Raw genomic sequence first — 15950 nt, 5'->3', positions numbered from 1 at the left:
TCTAAGGAGTCATGTCTTTCCTAAACTCTGTAATGATTTTCTTTGAGTACTGTCTCCCCTTTTTCTCTCTGTTGTCTCCTATTAACTGTTAGAATTTCTTTTTTTTTTTTTTTTTTTGCGGTACGCGGGCCTCTCACTGCCGTGGCCTCTCCCGTTGCGGAGCACAGGCTCCGGACGCGCAGGCTCAGTGGCCATGGCTCACGGGCCTACCCACTCCGCGGCATGTGGGATCCTCCCAGACCGGGGCACGAACCCGTATCTCGCACATCGGCAGGCGGACTCTCAACCACTGCGCCACCAGGGAAGCCCTCGTTGTTTTTTTCTTGTTTGTTTTTTGTTTTTGTTGGAATTTCTTGATCTCTGTGCTGTATCTCTTAATTTTTCTTTCACGCTTTTCATATTTTTGTTTTTTTGTGTCAAGTTCAACAAAAATTCCTTAGCTCACTCTTCTCAATAATTATTTCTTCAGCTCTGCCCATTTTATTCTTAGGTCCATTTATTGAGTTTTTCACTCTATCCATCATGTTTTTTATTTCCAAAATTTCTAATTGGTTCTTTTTTCATAACAGTTCATTTTTTGTTTCATGCTATAATATTCTTTCTTATTTCTCTGAGGATATTCATTAGACTTTTAAAATCTTCTGTTTGTTCCATTAACCTTTTCTCTTAGTGATTAGTTCTCTTCGTTGAGTTTGGTGCTTCTCTTTCATGATGATATTGTTTTCTTGTATTTGGTGGTTATTGCTTATCTCATTATTTTTTTGATATTCCCCATTAGTTTGTCTGAGAGTGCTGTATCTTTTAGCACATTCTACCTCTGTGACTTGAGGATAGTGGTAGGATGTACCAAGGGCTAATCTTCTAGGTGTGGCATCGCCCTAATCCTCCAGCATGTTGTCATCCTCTCAGAGTGCTGCTCTGCCTCTCAGGCCCAAGCTCCTCTAGGCACAGATCCCATCTAAGGACAGGCCTCATGGTTGCTTATTTCTTGGCATAAACTGCAGGTACAGTGGGGTCTTGCAGAAAAAGGTAGAGAAGGCTGCTGTGTACCAAACTGTTCATGCACAAAAGTTGCCCCAAGGTTCCTTCCAGTTCCCATGGTATCTGCTTTTGGAGGCACCCCTTCATTTCACACTGTGTGTTCTGTGGCTTCCTTCTTATATTATGTTCACTTTTTAAGGATTCTTCATAATTTCTAGAGAGTCAAAAACACCTCTTATTTTTCCACATTATCATGGATTGTATATATACACCACATACAGACATTCGCACACAGGTATATGTATCTTTTCTGTCATTTGTAGGTATTTGAGGTCGGAAGAATGGAGCATGTGCTCAGTCTATTATCTTGATCCCAGATCTCCAGAGTGTGACTATTATTAAAATCTGTCAAAATGTTATGAGAATTTGTTCACAACTCTCTTCTTCATTCTTTAATGCTGCGTTATAATTTGTTGCTGTTTAGCAGGTAGATATAATGATATAAAGGTTATTATAAACATATCATTTCCACTATAGTGGGTAACATTAAGTGGTATAAAATCACCAAGGATTCTGCTGCTTTACAAAGGCTATTTGCAGTTTCAGCTCATGCTTTTGAAACCCAGTCATTCATCAATTCATACTGTAGATATGAATATGATATAAATATGAATATAAATATTCCTACTGTAATTATTTACTTAGTGCCTTCTATATGCCAGCCTTTGTGCTAGGCTATACAGGTAAAAATATGACTACAGTGTACTCTCCATTGTAGAGAGTCTCAGTTTAGAGAGGGAGGCAAACTTGTAAGCATGTGTATAGTGTAAGTGTTGTTATTGGCATGAGGGAAATAGAAGAAGCAACAGTTAACTTCTAGTTATGAAATCTTGAATAGAAATCTCTAATGGTCAGTACATTGAGATATTCCAGTTTCTTCCATATGTTTTTTTTTTTTTTACATCTTTATTGGAGTATAATTGCTTTACAATGGTGTGTTAGTTTCTGCTTTACAACAAAGTGAATCAGTTATACATATACATATGTTCCTATATTTCTTCCTCTTCCATATGTTTTTTAATGTTCTGTAGTTTTTGGATTTTCTCGGTGTTAGATTGCTCGCCTACCATTCCCATTACTGTTCATTAAGAAATTCAGAAATCATGTGGAGTGTTGGTTATCCAGGTCAAGTTTGGGAAATATGTAACATGGCAAAGAATATAGAGGTAAGGTGTTTTACTAAGTTTTTCTTCTTAACTAAACTTTGTTTTCTTGCAGTGTTCATAGTTGGGATCATGTTACTCAGGGCCTGGTAGAACTTGGCTTCATTTTAATGGATTCCTATGGGCCAAAGAAGATTCCTGATGGAAAGACTATTGAAGCCAGCTCAGGTCTTTCTAGAATGCCAAACCAGCATGCATGTAAGCTGGGAGCTAATATCCTGTTGGAAACTTTCAAGGTGAGAGTCTAGTTTAGCAACCATTCCCTAATTTTGTTAAATTATATTATAAATAGGGCATTAACTTGGGAGTCTGGGGGACAGGGCAATTTGAGTATGTAGCAGTTTCCCAGAACAGAGATTGGGATAGTAATTGAAACATTATAGACCCAGTTTGATGGAATACTTACTTTCTCACTCTTTATTTATATGAGGTTTTCATTTATTCTAATTTCTGTTCTTCCTGACCATTTCTTAGAAGTTTGAATATAAGTTAACCTCCTCATGATTTCCTTTTCTTCCTCTAGCAGTAAATCATTTCTGGGTTTTTAAAATTCCCTTATACAAAAAATAATCTTTTAGGTTGCTGTAGAACATCAAGCTTGAAGAATCATGCTTATTGGTTCATTGTTTTTGAAGAACCAAAAATGGGGAATTTATACTCTTAAATTCATTACGATATTATGACTATCATCTCAATCTTAATTTCTGAAATAGCTTTCAAAAATTCATTTCAAGTTTAAAAAAAGTCATATCTGAGACTAAACAAATTTGCTAGTGATTTCTCTAAGACATCTTCTTTACATTCAGTTGTTCACTGTATCTACACACCAAAAGTATCTGCTGAAAATGTTATTTGGAAGGCAATTTAAATGTAAATCTGATTTTCTGATCCAGAGCTATGAAGTGAATGCCATATAATAGTCCTTGAGAGTTGTGTATTAGATACATATGATTCTCCTTAACCATAATCTGATTAAAAACATTCTTAGAATAAGAAAATGGTTTTTGTTTTTAAATTAATCTTTTTTAAAACTAAGAAGGTTCCACTTGATTTCACACAGATGTTGGCTTTGTCAAGGTATCTATAGAACATAGAATTTACTAATAATCAAATTATTAGTCCAAGGTCTGAAAGAAATTAGTCTGTACCCCAAAGTTATCAAGTTCAGGTATGAAATTTAACTAAAATTCAAGTAAAAATTCAAAACAGGTCATTTTTTAGGCAGTTGCTCTCCTTGTAGAAACTGAGGAAGGGCTTGGTGAAGATTTTCAGAAATTTTCGTGGGCTTTTAAATTTTAAAATAAAAGTTGTGCATACTGTCAGGAATATGGACATTGGCATGTAATAGATACCTAGGTAGAATTATTCCTGTTTGATATTGGACCTTATATGTAGCAGTACTTTCATATGATCTCTCTTTTAGGCTAATAAAAGTTTGCCCTGCTAATGAATTGTTTGAGCACAGAATGAGGGTAGAATTGAGTGATTCTTTCCAGATGATTCACATTATATTTGTCTTTGGAATAAACAGTCCAGTTTTACCCATATTCAAACTGTTCTTTAATCTGCCTAACATGCATTGATACAATTGTAAGCTGAAGGTCACCAAGGAATATTTTATTGGTTCTTCTGTTCTTTTTAGATCCATGAGATGATCAGACAAGAAATTCTGGAGCAAGTCCTCAACAGGGTTGTTACCAGAGGATCCTCCCCCATCACTCATTTCATAGGTATTGAACTTTGGAAGGGTGAATAAAGTTGTCAGGAACATTTTTATTTAAATGTCATAATGCTTTTGGTCCTGGAAAAAAAATTTAATGATACAGTAGATTGACATCTTTAATGAAATCTTTGATTATGATGCCAGTAAAACATAAATGCATTTATATTGTCTATGGTTGTCAAGAAGGAAAGGAGCATATAACTAATGAGTGAAACTTCTGTCTTGCATCAACTTTCTCTTTTTTGTTTGAATACGTCTCAGGTGAGTGCTCTCCTGCTATCACTCGTTGACCTCCCATTCTCTTAACTCTTGACATTCTGACTTCAGTACTAGTCTCTTTGGTGACCTCTGAATGTTTTGCTCTTTTAATACATATATCCTAATGCCTAAATCCACTGGTCTTATCCTAATCACCAACTTTCTTAATTTCTCTATCATTCTACACTGTTTACAACTCCCCTGAAGTTGATAACTGTAATAATTTGCATCTTATCCTGCCTATGATCAGTTTTTCTTTCTTCTTCAGTGATTCCTTTTCTTTCTTCTATCCTTAAATGTCAGGGTTCTCCAAAGCTCTGTACTTGACACTTGTTCTATTTTTTTTCTTTCTTTACAGCTTTATTGAAGTATAATTGAGGTACAGTAATGTCCACATATTTAAAGTATAACAGTTTGATAACTTTTGACATATGTATACACCTGCGAAACAGAAAGTATCACCACAGTCAAGATGAACATATCTATCACCCACAGATGTTTCCTGGTGCCTCTTTGTAATTTGTTCCTGCATCCCTCTCCCTTCCCACCTCTCATCTCTAGTCTGGTCTGCTTTCTGTCACTATAAATTTAAAAAATTTTATGTAAATGGAATCCGACAGTGTGTACTCCTTTTTTTTTTTCCTTTCTTTTTGGTCTGGCTTCTTTCACTCAGCATAATTCTTGTGAGATTTTTCTGTAGTTGTCACATGTATCAATAATTGGTTCCTTTTTATTGTTAGTAGTATTCTCTGATATGGATATAACCACAATTTATTTATCCATTCACCTGTGTGCAGGTTTTAGGTTGTTTCTGGTTTGGGGCTATCACGAATAAAGCTGCTATGAACATTAATGTATAAGTCTTTCTGAGGATGTATGCTTTCATTTCTGTATGGAAACATGTTATAGTGGAATTGGGAACACCATATGGTAGGTGTAGGCTTTGTAGTTTAAGAAACTGCCAGACTATTTTCCACAGTCATTGTACCATTTTACATTCCTAGAAGCAGTGTTTCTAGTTGCTCCACATTGTGACCAACTTTTGGTATGATCAGTCTTTTTAATTTTACTCATTCTAATAGCTATGTAAGAGCATCTGATTGTGTTTTTGTTTGCATTTCCTCAATGCCTAATGATACATTGAACATTTGCCATGCTTATTTGTCATTTCTGTATTTTCTTTGGTTAAATGTCTGTTCAAGTCTTTTGTCCATTGTTAAAAAATTGAGTTGTTTCCCTTTTTATTACTGAGTTGTAAGAGTTGTTTATATATTCTAAATACAAGTCCTTTGTCAGATATGTTTTTTTGTTGTTTTGTTTTGTTTTTGCGGTACGCGGGCCTCCCACTGCCGTGGCCTCTCCCGCTGCGGAGCACAGGCTCCGGATGCGCAGGATCAGCGGCCATGGCTCATGGGCCCAGCCACTCTGCGGCATGTGGGATCCCCCCGGTCCGGGGCACGAACCCGCGTCCCCCGCATTGGCAGGTGGTCTCCCAACTACTGCGCCACCAGGGAAGCCCCAGATATGTTTTGCAGATATTTTCTCTTGGTCTGTGGTTTGACTTAATTTTTATAACAGTGTCATTTGAAGGACCAACATTTTTAATTTTATCAGTTACCAGTTCATCAGTTTCTTTGTATAGTTCCTGCTTTTTATGTCATGTATTAAAAAAAACTTTGCCAAACCCAAGGTCACTAAGATTTTCTCCTATATTTTCTACTAGAAGCTTTATAGTTTTAGCTCTTATACTTAGATCTATGATCCATTTTTGTTAAATTTTGTATAGGGTGTGACATAACAGGGTTCATCTTTTTGCTTAAGGCTATCCAGTTGTTTCAACACAATTTTTTGAAAAGATTATCTTTTCTTCATTGACGTACCTTGACATCTTTATTGAAATCAACTAACCATACATGTGTGGGTCTATTTTAGGAATCTGTTCTATTCCAGTGAGCTATGTGTGTGTTACGTCTTGATTGCTATAGCGTCATAATGTGTCTTAAAAGCAATAGTGTAAGTCTTCTAACTTTGTTCTTTTTCAAAATAATTTTGTCTATTCTAGGTCCTTTGCATTTCCAAATAAATATTCTAATCAGTTTGTCAATTTTTATAAAAGGTCTGCTCATGTTATGATGGAGATTGCCTCAAATGTATGGATTAATTGGGGAGAGAATTGGCATCTTAACAATATTGAGTCTTCTAACCCACGAACACAGTGTATCTCTCCATTTATTTAGGTCTTCAGTTTCTTTCAGCAATGTTTTGTAGTTTTCAGTGCGTGGATCTTGCATATCTTTTGTCAGTTGATCCGTTTCATTTTTTTGACACTGTTGTAAATAGTATTTTTAAAATTTTCAATTTCTGATTGTTGATTGCTGTTGTGTAGAAATAGTTGCTTTTTTAATGTTGACCTTATATCCTGCAACCATGCTAAACCCACTTATTAGTTCTAGTCGCTTTTTGGCAATTCCTTAGGATTTTCTACATAGAAATCACGTCATCTCCAAATCTAGACATTCTAGATATCAGTGATACGTCTTTTTTCTTTTTTTCTTTATCAGTCTGGCTTAGAAGCTTGCCAGTTTTACTAATAATCTTTGAAAGAATGAGATTTTAGTTTGAATTTTCTCATTCTTTTTGTTTGTTTTCAATTTCACCAAATTCTGTTTTTTATTATTTCCTTCCTTTTGCTTGCTTTGGGTTAATTTTGCTCTTTTAAGTGATTGAAAAACATCAAAAGAAGAATATATCATGATACATGAAAATTTTAGACTTCAGAGTTCATAAAATATAGTATTATTGGAATACAGACATGCTCAATCGTTTATGTGTTGTCTATCTTGCTTTTATATTTTACCAGCGGAGTTGAGTTAGTGTGTGTGTGTATATATATATATATATATATATATAAATAAATATATACACACACACACCAACTCGTGATATATATATATATCTCACATGACCCATTAAGCCTAAAATAGTTATTGTCTGGCCCTTTACAGAAAAAGTGTGCCAACTTCTGGTCTGTTATATTTACCTAGATACTGATATTGCTATTTTTTCCTTCCTGATGATTGAAGTTTCCTTTTGTTTGTGTGAAAGGTTTTAACTACAAAATCCATTCTTTTAATAGAAGTAGGGCTAGTCAGGTTATCTAAATCTTCTGGGTGAACTTTGGTAGTTTGTGTCTTTCAAGGAATTTGACCATTTCATCTTAAGTTATCAAATTTATTGTCATGAAGTTGTTCCAGATATTCCATTTAATGTCTGTAGGATCTATATTGATTTGCCCTTTCTTACTTCTGAAAGCCATAATTTGCATCTTTTCTCTTTTTCCTGATTAGTCTAGCAAGAGGTTTATCATTTTTATTGATTTTTCTCCAAGAACCAGCTTTTGGTTTCATTGAGTTTCTCTGTTGTTTTTCTGTTTTCAGTTTTATTCATATGTGCTCTTTTTTGTTTTGTTTCTACTGCCACTTTGGGTTAGTCTGTGCGTCTTTTGATTAAAAGCTTATGTCATTAATTTGAGACCTTTCTCTTTTTTTTCAATACAAGCATTAAACTATAAATTTCCTTCTAAACGTTGCTTTCGCTGCATCCCATAAATTTTGTTTTTAATTTTCATTCCGTTCTAAATACTTTTAATTTCTTTGTGGTTTGTTCTTTAACCTGTGGGTTATTCAGAAGTGTGTTGTTTAGTTTTCAAGTATTTGTGGATTTCTTTGATGCAAATTTTAAAAAATTTATTGAGACTTGTTTTATTCTTAGAATATGGTCCATTTTGATAAATGTTCTGCATGCTATTGAAAATAATATGTATTCTGTTATTAGATAGTTTTCTATAAATCACTGAAGTCAGATTATTCAAGTCTCCTGTGTCCTTACTGATTTTCTATCTACTTATTCTGTTAACTATTAAGAGAGGGGTGTTGAAATCTCTGACTTTGTATTTATAGAAATGACTCTCTGTGCCTTTCAGTTCTATCAGTTTTTGCTTCAGGAATTTTAAAACTCTATTATAGGGCATAAACATTGAGGATTGTTATGTCCTCTTGGTTAATGGATCCATTAATTGTTATGAAATGACCTTTTTGTTCCTGGCAAGATTATTTACTCGGAAGTCTACTTTGATATTAATATAACCTCTGCAGCTTTCTTTTTATCAGTGTTAACATGGTATATTTTTTCCATCTTTTTAGATTTAACTTATTTATGTCTTTATAGTTAACTTGGGTTTTATTATAGACAACATACAATCGTGTTTTACTTTTTTTATCCAATTTGACTATCTCTTGACTTTTTTTTTTTTTTTTTTTTTGCGGTACGTGGGCCTCTCACTGTTGCGGCCTCTCCTGTTGCAGAGCACAGGCTCCAGATGCACAGGCTCAGCGGCCATGGCTCACGGGCCTAGCTGCTCCGCGGCATGTGGGATCTTCCCAGACCGGGGCACGAACCCGTGTCCCCCTGCATCGGCAGGCGGGCTCTCAACCACTGTGCCACCAGGGAAGCCTGACAATCTCTGACTTTTAATCAGGGCAGGCCATCTACATTTAATGTGATTATCATCCGACTATTTGTTCTCTACTTTGTCTGTCTGTTTTTGTTCCCTTTTTTCTCTTCTCCCTTCTCTTGAATTGAGTTTTTTTGGTTTTTAATGATTCCGTTTTATCTTGCTAATTTGATTAGTTATATCTCTTGTTTTATTTTCTTTTGGGTTGCTTTAGGGTTTATGATATACATTGTTAACTTATTATAGTCTACCTTCAAGTAGTAGCATACCTCTTTACATGTAGTATAAGAGCATTACAACAGTATACTTCCATTTTTTACCCCTACTCCAGTAGCTTTTGTGCATTCTCATGCATTTTACTTCTGTCAGTATATTGAATTATATCTACATTGTTGTTAACTTAGCTTGTTTTTATCTTTGGCTGCGTTGAGTCTTCGTTGCTGCGCACAGGCTTTCTCTAGTTGTGGCGAGTGGGGGCTACTCTTTGTTGTGGTGCTCGGGCTTCTCATTGCAGTGGCTTCTCGTTGCAGAGCACGGGCTCTAGGGCTTGCGGGCTTCGGTTGTTGTGACACACGGGCTCAGTAGTTATGGCTCACAGGCTCTAGAGCGCAGGCTCTGTAGTTGTGGCACATGGGCTTAGTTGCTCCGCAGCATGGGGGATCTTCCTGGACCAGGGCTCGAACCCATGTACCCTGCACGGGCAGGCAGATTCTTAACCACTGTGCCACCAGGGAAGCCCTAATTTAGCTTTAAACATTTATCTTTTTAAGAATTTTTAAAAATAATAAGTCTTTTAATTTTTACCCATGTGTTTACCATTTCTGGTGGTTTTTCCTTTGTGTAAATCCAGATTTCTATCTAGTATCAACTTTCTTTCTGTCTGAAGGACTGCCTTTAAATTTTCTTATACTGCTCATCTGCTGATGATGAATTCTTTTGTGTATCAGAAAAAGTCTTCATTTCATGTTACTTCTTAAAAGACATTTTCATTGGGTATAAAATTCTAGATTGACTTTTTTACTTTTAGTGCCTTAAAGATATTGCTCTAATGCGTTTTGGCTTTCATCATTTCCAGTGAAAAGTCTGCGTTCATTCTTCTCTTTTTTTCTTCTCGTTATAATGTCTTTTTCTTTTTAGATTTCTTCTTTATCAGTGGTTTTAAGCAATTTAATTATGATGTGCTTTAGTGTTGTTTCCTTCATGTTTCTTGTGGTTGAGGTTTGTTAAGCTGCTTAGATCTGTAAGATTATGGTTTTCATCAAGTTTGAAAGCTCTTCAGGTATTATCTCTTCAAAAAATTTTTTCTGTCATCTTCTTCCTCACTGGTGCATGCGCGCGCACGCGCAGACACACACACACGGTCTTCTGCAACTCCAGTTACACATATGTTAAGTGGCTGTAAGTTGTTACACAGCTCACGGTTATCCTTTCTTTAGTCTTTTTTACTTTGTGTTTCATTTTAGATAGTTTTTATTGCTGTAAATTCAAATTCCCAAATCTTCTGCAGTGATCTTATCCATTAAAATTTTCATTTTTAGACGTTCGATTTATGTCTTCCATATCTTCCCTGTCTTTTTTTTTTTAAACGTGCTTCCCTTACCTGTTTTTATTTTTTTGCTGTGGCACATCTTCTTGCAGGATCTTAGTTCCCCAACCAGGTGAACCTGTGCCCCTGGCAGTGAGAGCACCAAGTCCTAACCACTGGACCACCAGGGAATTCCCTTCCCTTACCTTCTTGAACATATATTTATTTTAGTTCTTTTAATGTCCTTGTCTACTAACTCTATCATTGTGTAATTTCTGATGTTTTTATTGATTTATTTCCTCTTCGTCATGAGTTGTGTTTGCTTCTTTGCATGATGAATAATTTTTTTTTTTTTTTTGCGGTACGCGGGCCTTTCACTGTTGTGGCCTCTCCCGTTGCAGAACACAGGTTCCGGATGCGCAGGCCCAGCGGCCATGGCTCACGGGCTCAGCCGCTCCGTGGCATGTGGGATCTTCCCGGACCGGGGCATGAACCCGTGTCCCCTACATTGGCAGGCGGACTCTCAACCACTGCGCCACCAGGGAAGCCCGATGAATAATTTTGATTGGATGGTAGACACTGTGAATTTCACATTGTTAATTTGCTGGATTTTTTTTTTCCTTCAAATATTATTGAGCTTTAAGTTTCTTGGAAAGCATTTAATCCTTTTTATGATTATTTTTATGTTGTGTTATGTAAGACCAGACAGCCTTTAATTTAGGGTCAACTTGGTGCTACAATTAAAGCAATGCTCCTTGTATATTATGAGGTGTCTCCACTGTGGATGTTGTGAATATAAACTATTTCCTGTCCTTTATGACCTCTGAGAATGGATTTGCCTACTGCTTGCCTGTGATTTTTTCCCTGACTTCAGGTTGTTTCTTCATACAGATGCACTGACTAGCATGCAGCTAACATACAAGGGGAGCTACCTGCACATCTCCAGGGCTCTCTTTCCATGCAGCTCTTTCCTTTCTGGTACTCTGCCCTATGAATTCTAGCTGCCTTGGCTTTCCTGAATTGTCAACTCTGTCTCTCTAACTCAGGAAGACTGCTGGATTCTGAGTTTCCCCTCTCTGTGCAACTGCCTAGAAATTCTCCAAGCAGTAAGATGGGGCAATTATAAGCCTCTCCTCATTTATTTCCCTTCTCTCAGGGATCATTGTCTGTACTGCTTCTTGTCTGGTGTCTGAAAATTGTTGTTTCATGTAATTTGGCTTATTTTGTTGTAGATGTTTAAAGTGGGAAGATAAATCTGGTTACTCTTACTCCATCCTGGTGGGCAGTATCTGCCCCTCTTTTTATACATTCCCTTACTTGCAGATATCATACCCCTTCTCATGATTTCAGTTATTTTGGTGGGGTCTTTTGTGGGCATGGCTCCCAAATCTTTATGTCAAGACTCTCCTCTTTCCTTAGTTCAGTGCTTGACTGACTTCATTCCTGCTGGATATTTCCATTTAGTATTTTTTTCCCTTTTATTTCAAATGCAATACTGTTTCCTTCAAACAAATTCCCCTTTCCGTTGTCCTTATTTCTGTTATCTGAAACACGGCTCTGAGTCTCAGAGGCTAGAATTCCTTTTAATCTTCTCAAATACACCTGGTACCTAAGTTCTTTCATTCTTTCCCTCATACCGTTACCTCTTCTTTTTTATACCCTCCCCCCACAGACAGACACCCATTGCCTAATTCCCAGTCTTATAACCTTGCACTTAGACTACTACCACAGCTTCCTAACTGGTTTCCTTGCTTCTGCAGCAATTCTCCCTGCAAATTGCCGCCAGATCAGTATTCCTAAAATACCACTCTGTCATTCAAAACTCACCAATACCTTCTTTCATAAATTACCAGCTCTTTATTCTGGTATTTAAAGTCCTTGGTGGAATTCCCTGGCAGTCCAGTGGTTAGCACTCAGTGCTTTCACTGCCATGGGCCTGGGTTTGATCCCTGGTCGCAGAACTAAGATCCCAGAAGCCACATGCCACGGCCAAAAAAAAAAAACTTGACAGTTTGATCCAACCTACCTTTCTAGCATTAACTTCCATTATTTACTTTTCTGAACGCTTCACCCTATCTCCACAGATTTCCCCACCATCCTCTGAATATGTCTTACACTTGCTTTTCCTGTACTTTCACTCGTACTTTTCCCTTTAAATATAGTAGTTCTTTCCAGTTCTTTGTGCATCTAAATGTTACCCATCTTTTAGAATCCAGCTTAAATTCCTTCTTCTCTTTGCTCTCCTAAAGCACACCGTCTCATAATGATCTCTTCCTTTGCGCTCCTGTTTAAACTCTCTCTTTACCATTTGCTAGACAATAAGCAATGTTTGGAATTATTAAATTTTTGATATCATTCTGTTACTTCTTTCATTCTTTTAAAATATTTTTTTCTTGACTTCCAGCTAAATTAACATTCTTGAAGGAAGAGAGACTAAGTTTTGTGCTTTTGAATATTCCTTATAGGACCATATTATTATGCTTGCACATAATAGAAATTCATAAATATTTATTGATTTATTTCAGTTTGGAAATATGAAGACAATGTATGCTACTTATTCAGGCAGTATAATGGGTTTCTTCCTTTCTTTTAGACAGTTTAATTTTTGTAGTCTTATACTATCACCAGAAGAAATTTTACAAGTATCCTGGTTACATTGACCTTAAAGTATTAATATATAGAATCAGTAGAAATCTATGTTGCAGTGTACTTGACTTATTTGAGAAAGAAACAAAAAACTTTTTACCATTTCTTTCTCCATTTTATGTTCCTTTTATTTGAAACGTTTTTAGTTATTTGAGGCAACTGATTATAGATTCTGTTTTTCAGACCTGCTTTCAAATATCATCATGTATTCACCCTTAGTTCTTCAAAGTTGCTCTTCTAAAGTCACAGAAACTTTTGACTATTTGTCCTTTCTGCCTCTTCAAACCGTACAAGGGCTGCTGAAGGCAGTGCAGGTAAGTCTTGACTCCTAAGGAGCTTACCACAACTGAGGTTGAACTGCCGAGTAGAGGTCTGATGTATTTCTTACACATATGTACGTGTAAGAAATACTGTTTCCCTTGATTCTAGAACATAAAACTTTCTATTAAAATAGAGTCTATTTTCCAAGTTTACCCCCTCTTCCTAGTGCTATTCTCTCTCCTTTGATTCAGTTTCAAGTTAGTGAAGTAATTGAAAGGCTCTTAGGAAATTATTAATTGAGGACAGTAGGTTTAAAGGTATTCACAACTAGTTTCAATTCAGCATTTCAAAATATAAAATTGTCCTTATTACTAAGTGTAATAAACAATGCAACTTGTTTATAAAACAGAGCCAAACTTTCTTATAAAAGCCAAATGGTAACAGTATTGAGTAGAAATGTGCTAAGGCTAATAAACAAATTGCTGTTTTTACCTACTGATTCTTCCTCTTTCAGCCCCTTCTAAAAGTCAGCTTGTCAGTAAGAGACTCCTTGATACTTGTCCTTCGGAAAGCTATGTTTGCCAGGTATGTAGCCTCCCTTGAGATCTGAGGAAGTGATGCTTTCTAATGTTACTTAGAGTCCTCTCTGCAGTCATCTCTAGTACAACCTGTTCACAGCAGTCATGCAAATTCCTAACCCAAGCTAGAGATGATAATACCATCTCCTAAAGATATGAGATGGGTAATATGTGGGAAGCATTTGTTACTTTAAGGATAAGATACCAAATTAATATCACATTGACCATATTATAATACACTCATGGATATTCAGAGGAGCAACTAGTAAGTAGCCATATGCTGTTTATCCCTATTCTAGAATTGACAGTTTGTTGTTACTCCTTACCCAAAAGCATGTCTGATAGGCCAAGGTTGTATACTGTCGCATCTATAACATGAATTAATCATTGAGCCTCAGTGAGATGAGTGTATCATTTTTCTGGATGGGAGGGTTTATAAGGCACCAAGCACTGCACTCCTCTATGAAGAAAGGAAGTGCTCCTTTAAACTCAGAGAAAATTAATGATTTCCTTTGCTATATTTAGTACTTATATTTGAGTTATCAACCCATTGTACAGCCTTTCAGCACTCTTGTTCTCATTTCTCTCATAGACTTGTCAGCAGGATAGAGGAAAGTATAGATAGTGTCATGAGGTTAAGTAGATAATGCAAAATTCAGCTGAATTCCTATACTATTAATTGCTGTGAACAGCCGATGCCTTATTTTGAGTATATAAATTCAATTTATTTTGCTCTGTGCTTCATTGTTTATACATATTCCTTTCCTGTACAGAACTAACTGAATTTTTCTGACCCAGAAGCCTATTCCTGTGAAATCAGTACTGTTTGGTAACTTCTTCTCTGTCTATTCCTGAGCTAGCCAGCTTGATGCCCGAAAATCTGCAGTTGCTGGGTTTTTGCTGCTCCTGAAGAACTTTAAAGTTTTAGGCAGCTTGTCATCTTCTCAGTGCAGTCAGTCTATTGGTATTAGCCAGGTAAGGATTTTTTTTTCACACCAGCTTATAGTGTGTGCACTGATGCAGGAGCTGATGATGTGCAGACTCTTTTCTTTTACTCCTGTTCTGGTTGTACAAATGATCCTGAAACTGAGAGTCTGATGATGATGATAATATCAGCCAACACTTTTTAATGGAAAATTTGCTGTGTGTTAACTGTGCTTTTCAATGTGGTAGTCCCTAGCCTCAAGGTGGCTGTTGAACTGAATACTGATTGAAATGTGGCTAGTTCAAATTGAGTGTTGCTCCATGTGTAAAACACAAACTGGATTTTGAAGACTGTGTGAGATAAAAGAATGTAAACTATCTCAATAATTTTTTATTTTGATTATGTGTTGAGATGATATTTTGGCTGTGTTGGGTTAAATAAAATATTAAAATTAATTTCACCAGTTTCTTTTTACTTTTTTGATTTGGCTACTAGAAAATTTAATATCATATATGTGGCTTGCATTTGTGATTTGTATTGTGTTTCTACTGGACAGCACTGTGCTAGACTCTATGCTAAGTGCTTTACATTTATTTTCTCATTTAATCTTCACGGCAATTCTCTGAGGCTAAATACTGTTATTGTCCCCAATTTTAATAGTTTATTTACTTTGCACATCTATTAAAACCTGTAACCTGAGAAAAGCAAAACTTTTTACAGTAATTTGATAATCTAGGTTTTGCAGCAATAAAATTGTCTTTGTCATTTAAATTCAGTAATATACGACTTGTAAGTAAGAGAAGTATCTGTTTACCAGTTTCATTAAGAATCCTTTATTGCTCTGGTATAACTATACAAAACTTTTGTTTATAACATATGGCATAGATTAAATATTAGGAACACTGGGTATCATTTATGTATTATTATTATTATCCCCAATTTAAGTGTACGAAAACTGAGACTGAGAGATGTTAAATAACTTGCCCAAGGTGATATGGCCAGTAATGGGTAGAACTGGGATTTGACCTCAGTATTAACTTCCTCACTAAGATGCCTGAAGTAAGGATTAGGAGTTCTTGGTCTATAATGGCTGAATTTATTATGTGAATCAAACAAGCAGTGTTATTCTTTGTCAAGTCCATATCTAAACAAAACAACTACCTACCTCTAAACCTCTCAGGAGTTCATGGAACCAAAAAGTGCTCAATTCTTCTAGCTGTTGAAGATGTTTAAGGAAGTCTTTTAGACCTTTTATGTAAAATCAAGTTTTATTATGACTGCTGAATTCTAGAGGCATGAAATAATCTGTGTGCCTTC

At 36.0% G+C, this 15950-nt stretch overlaps 1 protein-coding gene across 9 annotated transcripts in view; it reads left to right on the top strand.

Moving 5' to 3' along the window:
* The window catches only part of FANCI (FA complementation group I), an 82995-nt gene that overhangs the window by 33481 nt on the left and 33564 nt on the right, over positions 1 to 15950 (top strand). For all 9 annotated transcript variants that reach the window (XM_007113508.4, XM_007113507.4, XM_024117252.3 and 6 more), the window contains exons 13-17: positions 2260 to 2440; positions 3847 to 3934; positions 13053 to 13183; positions 13645 to 13715; positions 14569 to 14683. In XM_007113508.4, coding sequence (XP_007113570.2) covers positions 2260 to 2440; positions 3847 to 3934; positions 13053 to 13183; positions 13645 to 13715; positions 14569 to 14683 — 586 coding nt within the window. The remainder of the gene's footprint in view (positions 1 to 2259; positions 2441 to 3846; positions 3935 to 13052; positions 13184 to 13644; positions 13716 to 14568; positions 14684 to 15950) is intronic.

The sequence above is a fragment of the Physeter macrocephalus genome, chromosome 11 (assembly GCF_002837175.3).
Source record: "Physeter macrocephalus isolate SW-GA chromosome 11, ASM283717v5, whole genome shotgun sequence".
NCBI classification, from domain to species: Eukaryota; Metazoa; Chordata; class Mammalia; order Artiodactyla; family Physeteridae; genus Physeter; species Physeter macrocephalus.
Note: the sequence above shows the minus strand (reverse complement) of the source record. Positions and strands in the feature narration are given on the sequence as shown.